Source organism: Epinephelus moara, chromosome 1 (genome assembly GCF_006386435.1).
Source record: "Epinephelus moara isolate mb chromosome 1, YSFRI_EMoa_1.0, whole genome shotgun sequence".
NCBI lineage: Eukaryota > Metazoa > Chordata > Actinopteri > Perciformes > Serranidae > Epinephelus > Epinephelus moara.
The window spans coordinates 45,026,941-45,035,216 of record NC_065506.1 but is presented as its reverse complement, the minus strand read 5'-3'; the positions used below and the strand labels follow the sequence as shown (position 1 = coordinate 45,035,216).

Below are 8,276 nucleotides of genomic sequence, written 5' to 3'. Positions count from 1 at the left end.
AGCCCCTGTAAAAGTTCCGTAAATCTGTCCTTCGGGGGTGGTTCCTGCGGTGGAGACACGCACCAACGGCCCCGGCCCCGTAAAATTACCCCGAAGTTCCTGCGGTGGAAACGGGCCTATAGATACATCTGGTAAAACTGTTACGTGCTCAGCAATGCCCGTTGTGTACCGCTTACTCGAAGAACACTCTCTGTAAACACGGCTCTTCTTCTTCTTCTCTCAATTTATTGGCGGATCGCAAACAACTTCCAGATGCATACCACCACCTAACTGTACAAGAGTGTGCAATGTGTCCGAAATCATTCATTACTCCCTACTACATGTCATTTAGCCTGTTTCTTAAATCCTACTCGTAAACACGGCTCCTTCTTCTTCTGTGGTTTAATGACTGCGGGCCCCTGTGGGCGTGTCCAACCCGAGCCGGGCTACGCTAAATAGCCATATAGAGAAAGGCTTTTTTGTCGCTGTCGGGTTCAAATAAATATGCGGATCTTCAAGGGGGGGTGATACGAACTAGGGGCAGTTTTATAAATGGTAAAAAGTTCTGCAAAAGTTTGGCACCTGCCAACCATATCACCATGCAAAAGAAAGAGTGTGTCTACTCATGAACGAGTGTCTTGTGCTTTTGACAGCGCAAGATATAAACATTAATAGTGTCCTCCTCAGCTGAGCTGTAATGTCAGCACAATATTTCCTTATAGGTATGTGCCATATCATCTACAAGGTGTGTGAATTATCTTGATTCATAATTTCAGGACTGAGACATTACTGTTGAGTCTTTCTAAATGTATTTTATGGGGGCTTTGAGCCCTACAAGCCAAGTGCCGTCTAGATCCATTATATTACTATCTATATTATAACAACTAACACCTAAATGATCAAGCTTTAGAAATACCACCACAGATAAGAGGAAAAATATGTATTTTTGATTTGGGGGTGAACTTCCTTTAGAACCAGCACATGAACACAAAACACAAAATCCTCTGAGCTCTTCCTACATTAGCAGCATGTCTTGTGCGTGTATGCTTTTCTTTGCATTGTTTGTGTGGGCGCATGCTGTCATGAAAGACAAACCTTTATTATTGCACCAAATTTACTGCAGTCATAAACTTTAGACATCAAGCTCTGTGTCATCCACAGTATTGTGGGCGACAGGAACAAGGCTGCTTGTTTGTGCTTTTGTCCGCTTTTATCTCTGTGTACAGTCCAAAGTAAATCGAGGTCTCCTTTGTCTTTCTCTTTCAGGTTACGACTTCTGCGCAGAGGGACTCATTTGTGGAGAAAACTCTGAGTGTAAAAACCGGAATACTAAAGCAGAGTGTGAATGCAAGAGCGGCTATGCCTCCATCCACGGGGATTCTACTTACTGTGAAGGTAGGACTGCAGGCTGAGTCGGGGCTCATGTGACTGACTCATAAAAGCTATTAACTCAGGGTTTTAAAAGCAGTATGGCTGGCAGTGTGTCAGCGTTTAATTCATCCTTCTCTTTTAGAAACATTTGTGCTGGCTGTGAGCCACAGACTGAGGTTTCTGATGAGCTGATATTAACACGCTGAGTGTATGACATGATGATGGCTCACTTTAAGGGGAACAAGGTCTGGTCTGAGAAAGCTCTGTGGTCAGTTGTGAAGGGAGCGGAACCTTTGGCAGGATCTGTTAAACAGTGATGTATTTGATCAGTCTGTTGTGTGAACATTTTATCCATATTCATGGTGAGGTTCAGTTTGGGCAACTTAATTAAAGGAATACTTCACCCCTAAAATGATCATTAGTTACTCACCCTGTGTTACCTTGTGTCCATGAAGAAGACTTAATTTTTCTTTCATGCCTCCATGGTAAACAGAATTCAAAAACGGATAATTCTTGATGAAACGATGTCTAGGAGTTCTGCTGTCACTCACCAACGCTTGTCAATTCCTGGCCAATGAGTGAGCTGGGAGGCAAGATTTCAATCTGAAGACTCAAAAAACAGCATGCACATCCGTAAACGATAAATCCGTGGTGCTGGACAGAAGAACAAATACGAAAATATAAAAACAGGTCCGCACACCAGAAACAGCACCTTTTGGAAATCTTAATTGTATCACCACATGAGACGTTTTGGGCACCAGCCTCCATCAGACATGAACAAGATAAGGAAACAAACCTCTTTATATACACAACCAATGGTGGTCTCCCAACAGATCGTGTGATAACTATAACGAAACTGAGTACAACACACTGCAAAATCACTGCAAAATTACACCACAGGAATATATTAACAAAAAATACATTTACAAAAAAGGCCGGCAGTGCTTAGAGTATAACCTCGAATATCACATGAGTGAAACATCAGGCAAAAAATGAAGTCATAATGACATGCAAATTCAAGGTGGCATTGTAGGCTGCCATTCACCTCAAGAAGAAGTTTTTGGATTCTCCACCATGGAGGCATATGAGAAAAACAAAATTTCCTTGATGAAATCAATGTAACACATCATAAGTGATTGATATTCAAATGGTCATTTTGGGATTGAAGTATTCCTTTAAACAGTTTCATCACAGAACCCAAGAACCTTTGGTTCAAGGACCTTTGCATGCTGAGTCCATTAATGGAATTTTTCTTTACTGTTGGTCATTTCCAAAGGATACCATCAAGTTTTAAATGGATTTCCAGATCATTTATTTCATCTAATACTAGCTGGGAAATGATAAAGGAAACACTCAAATGTTTCGATATCATTTAATGACAATGCAGAACTTTTTGTGGTGTGATCAGGCAGGATAAGCTCTAGCTGTACCTATGAAGGCTGAATCCATTTATTTTAAGTTGCTTTGGAGAAATACAGTAAACGTGGTGTAATGTAATCGATACCTCAGAGGTAGGTAATGAAAAGAAACCCATTAGAGAACTGTGTCGAAAAATAAAACCCAGAAGACCAACAATAAGCAAACATGGGCACTGTCAAGTGATGATATGAATTTGGTAATTTCTTGCATTAAGGATGTTCCTGTTTGGTATCGTCTTCAGTTCTATAAATAGGAGCATCTCAAATGTACTACAGAATGCTCAGTCCCATGCCTGCAACTGCATAATGTCCAACGATAACTAAGGATAACACCAACTTAATGTCCCCGGAGTTGAATTGCCTGTTTGAGATCTCCAGGCGGACTTTTGTAACATCCCAAAAATGAATTTAAACCAAGGTGCTGTCTGCAAGGTATGAAGTCAGTTTGAAAACTCATGGCATCCTTTTAGGAAATAGACCCTTGACATTTGTATTCAGTGGGTGGTGCAGGCATGGTCCGTTTAGCTTGTTGTAAAACTTCTGGTAGGATTTAAACTTCACTTGCAGTGGCTATATTTTAGATTTGAACCCAGGTCTTCAGAGTTGAGAGTCCAGGTTTTACCCATTAGCCATCCCAAGCTGCATACTTTGAGTTTATTTTAATCCTTACCTGTTGTTTTCAGTAGCGTTTGCCTCACTTGTCCTGGAAAACATATCATCTGAGCTTCGAGGCATCATTTCACATATTTTCAGGGGATCCCCGGCCTCTGTGAAAAAGTCACTGAGAGTGCGAGGGTGCTTCCAGTTTTCTGATTGTTGGAGTTGGCTGGGTGAAAGCCCCAGTCGGTGCGTGCTGGAGGCCCAGAGTGCTTGTGATGGAGCTAATGGCCTTATTTGATTAAGAGGCTTGGGAGCGTCAGCCGGCGGATTGAAGGATTTGCTCGATGCTCGGTGCAGTTGTCTTTGGGTCGGAGCCACGGCAGACTGAATTCACTAAACAGGGGCCGCAAGCCCTCCAGTCTATCTGCCTCTGTTTGATCTGCATGGTAAAGAGGTTTACCCAGAGCTCCACTCCAATCCACAACAGTCCCACACCGTATGAGTGAGGGCTGAGAAACGCTGATTGTCAGATCAGCTATGTAAATCGGGGAGCTACGGCTCTATTGGCTGTGGCGGCATTATCCGTGTTTGGGGGTTGCTCCCTAAAGGCAGCTCAAACTTCTATTGTGACTGGATTAGCTGGAATCCTGCTGTACAGTATGGTGATATTTGACAGGGCTTCACTCTCACCTCCAACATAAATTGGCTTAGGATAACATGTCTTACACAGCACACTCAAGTAATCACAGATTCCTTTTTGTTGTTGTTTTATTTGAGTTATAAACAAAGCCCAGCAGTGTGATGGGGTGTCACTGACATCCTAATAGGTGTTTCACCAAGCAAATTAATTTCTCCTCTTGTAGCCGACTTTATAAACCGGAGATTGTGTCCGGCCGTGGCTCTAAGCTGTCATTAAATGTGACCAATATACCCTCATAAATGTTTTAATGTGCAGTTGAATGACTAAAGATGAGATTATTTACTTGTAATCAGAGGGCTGTTTGAGGAGGGACCAGGGGGTTTGAACAGAGCCCAGCTTGAGCCTTCTGTCCTGCATTCAGTCACCTTGTGGGGCCACAGTTATACTCTCCCTCACCACAGATGAATACCTTATTATTCCCAATGGGGTACTTGGCTGTAGTATTGTCCTCCAGTGTGTCAAAACCTTGGTGGATCATGAGATACCCCAACTGTTGTGGAAAGTTTCACTGATATTTTTATTTCCTTTAAATCACATTTAAGACTTAACGTTGGAGTGTTGTTTTAACTTTTAACATCACAAATCTCACCCTCAGACTAGTGTGAAATTCCTCAAAGCCTAATTTTACTCTGTTTTCACTCTCTTTGTCCACACTTCATGTCTTAGCCGAGCATGTCATGGATTTATATTGCTTGCATTTCTATTTGTAATGAAGAGGTTCTGAGTTCTGGCACCACATTTCCCATCGCTCTATGGATAATGCAAACAGCAAGTGTAAGGGCCGGGACATGTGCAGCATCTTTTAGCGCCTGGAAAATGAGTTTGGGTGCTGTGTGCTACTCTTGTGCCTACTCTGTGTGAACTTTCAAGGGTGCGGAGGCAGGTTGCATCTGATGTTGCTAAGCGACCATGACCAGCAACGTATCATAGCCTACTTAGCAGAAACCCTGAGTGTAGAGCTGATCTTTTTCCGAAGGTGTTTTTTTAAAGGTTGTATTTAACTGTTATCTGTGGGACATATGTAAAGCTCTGGGTAGTCATGTACTAAAATGATCAACTTCACATTTTTTGTTCAGCTACACCTGCTGTAATTCCTCTTTAGAGTCCTCAGTTAATGAATATTAAACTAAAACTCTTGTCGCATGTCTCAAGGTACAAACTGGTCAGGTCTATGTTCATAAACAACCCATTATATCACTTTGTTTCTCTTCTAGGGCGTCATAATATTCCAGGGCAAATAGAAAATAAGTGTTTTCAATAATTAAAGCAAATACATTATCCGGGTTGTGTTTTACCCTATCCTATGGTTTCTATTTTCTTTCCTCCTTTTACTTCATTTCTTTTTGAAGTTGTTTCTGGGAATTCCTCAAGTAGGTGGGAAGGATTTTCAGCAGAACATATTTTACTATGTACATGAAATAAAAAACTTAGAGACCATAACAAAAGATGAACAGAGCCTGCGGGAGTAAACGAGTCCAACTTCTACCTAGACAGTGTTATTATCTGTATCGTTGTCTTATTGTTTTATAGTTTAATCATTTTCCCAAGTCTTTTTCAAACTGTCCTTCATCCATCTGTATCCTGTATTTAAGATTCTCCATCACTTGAATATTGGCTGTGATGGTCTCCATATTTACCATACACTGATATTAATGGAGGAGAGGAAAGACAGATGCTGGCTGTGATTGGTTGTTCCTCGTCACATGACATATGGTGCACGTTGCCACCTTCTAATTGTTGTTGTTTATCTCAGCTTGCAGCGGTAGCACCATGAAAAACAGGCACTCAGGAAAGCTTGCATGCCCCAACAGTGTTGCTCTTGCTATTGTGCTGGCCTTCCATGTGACCACATTAAAAACGATGGATTTGAGGATGCAAAAAAAGTGGCACATGTACAGGTCAACAAGTGAGCTGCAGGCGTCACCTGAAACCATTTTTGTTACTGAATCTGCACAATAGAAAGTCATGCTGAAATAGCTGCAGGCAGTTTCTGTTTGCACCAGTGATGCACAAACAATCAGCTGAATTACTTTTTTTTTTTTCCCAAAACTTTTGACTGAAGACTTGGACATTTATGCACAACTCAGGAAATTACTCAGTAGAGTAAACTGAGCTGATTCCAGCAGTATTTCTGTTTGTTCCAATTTGACTGATTTATGACACTGAGAAGAAGAAGGGCTGTGATTTTTGATGAAAAATGCTTTTCTCTGCTAGAAGTCAGTGAAGCTGCAGCATATTGTATCTGCCCGCTACAACACGTATGACGCACGCCTGATTGCTACACCCAGTGAGGGAATGTGATGAATGTGTTAATATACCATCTGCACAATCTCAGAAAGCAGGAATGTGCCTGCATATGCAGAATATGCGCACAAGTAGCAACACAAACATAGGCACACACTAATGATGGTTTGCTTCTCGCTGGCCTGCCCACCCAAGGCCTGTGTTTTTATTCACTCCACTGAAGGTGTATTACTGCGTATGGGCTGACATCTTCCTAGATGGTCTTAATAGATGAGCCCATTGGAGGCAGTGCTCTGCATGCTGCATGTTCAGGCAGCTGTTTCTCCTCTCTCTAGCTTGGGAAATACTTTCTCGTCCTGGAGGAAGCCTGGGAGAAGGTAGTGGCTGATATTGATTGGTCTTGTCAACACTCAGCAATTCAAAGGCTCCAACAGGGCTTACTGCTGGCCTGCTGGCTCTGCCTCAGCAACAGCATGCTCACATGAAGGCCAAGTGGACTCTGCGTGAAACTACTGCACTGAAGGCCATCAGCCTTTTCATGTGTTCCCCACAGTTACTGTATGTGAAAGACCTTTAACATTCCCTTCATTACCTTGTCCCTTATATGAAGGTATTTATATACATATCCATCCATTACCAGCTATATCCGCTCCTTTGGAGGGTCCCAGGTGACATATACCCCTTTTGGACAGTCATGTGCTGGCTTGGCTTGGCTTGGCTTGGCTTGGCTTGGCTTGGATGGTTTGGTTTGGTTGGATTTTGGCCATCAGACCAGCACAGCAGGAATTTGCATTTGCAAAAGCACTTCTGCTGCATGTGTTTTCCACAGCAGGGCAGGTAAAAGAAGTTTACCTGTTGGAGGTGAGCTGTTTGCAGAGGTGCAGTAAGAGCCTGTTGTCTGCAGCTCGTCATCAACATCTCACTGTGGCTCTTTCTGATTTTACTCTTCCTCCCTGCTGTATTATTAGACTTGTCTTTATTGAAGAAAAGCTGCTTACAAAGTTCTGCATAAACACATTTAATTTCCTGTAGATTCTTCACAATAAATGTCCCCTGTTATTTTGTTATGTAAAATCTTTTATTGTGAAGCAGCAAAATAAGGAAATGTTGAGTTTTCAAGCAGCAACTTCACACGACTAATACGGCTGATAGCAAACATGAAACAGTAAAATAAAGCAGATATCTAAAGTAAAAATGGGACGCAGGAGAGAAACTAAACTCCAAACCACAGAGATTCAGTTAGAAGCTACAGACGTACTGAGAGCTGAACACACAGAGACTTTGAAAAATGCCTTTCTCTCTGCTCTCCTGCAGACAGAGGGGAGTTAAGTCTCACAATACACGCTTGTTCACATGCTACCTATTTGAGAGCGGGCGGCCCAGCTTTTGCACCTACTTCAGAGAAGGTCCATCTCTGGTGTGGCACAGTGGGACTAAAATGACAATGGAAACACAAATTGGCGCGGCATGGCTTTCCGCAGAGCGGCCAATAGTGACAATACAAAAAGGTTAAAAGCCAGACTGGGTACACCCAACACATAGAGACGCATGCGCCAATTGGCCTGCCTGCATGTCTTTGGACTGCAGGAGGAAATCGGAGCACATTTGAACAAGGGGCAGATCAAATGTTTGTTGTTGTTGTTTTGCTTGTCTGTGTAGTCATTACGCATCTCTCTGTGCCTCTTATTGTCATTGCTTTGCATTTCTTTGCAGTTAATCTATAGCCCCTTTTACACTGCCAGATTTTCGGCAAATGTTGGGCCATTTTCCCGGCAAGCTGCGAGCGTTTAGACACACAGCGAGTTGATGCGAGGTGCCCAATTTTCCACCTCGTAGGGTAGACATATTGGCGCAACCTTTTTGGTTTAAAAAGAACGAGGTGGCCTTCTGCCACGGGAGGAGCTGTTGATGACTTGTGGGAGGAGCTGTTGATGACGCCACATGTGCGACCCACTGGCGGTGGA

At 42.7% G+C, this 8,276-nt stretch overlaps 1 protein-coding gene across 1 annotated transcript in view; it reads left to right on the top strand.

The window, feature by feature from the left end:
• LOC126395229 (protein kinase C-binding protein NELL1-like) overlaps positions 1–8,276 on the top strand; it is a 457,381-nt gene that overhangs the window by 202,246 nt on the left and 246,859 nt on the right. Inside the window, exon 12 of the mRNA XM_050052536.1 lies at positions 1,246–1,374. Coding sequence (XP_049908493.1) covers positions 1,246–1,374 — 129 coding nt within the window. The remainder of the gene's footprint in view (positions 1–1,245; positions 1,375–8,276) is intronic.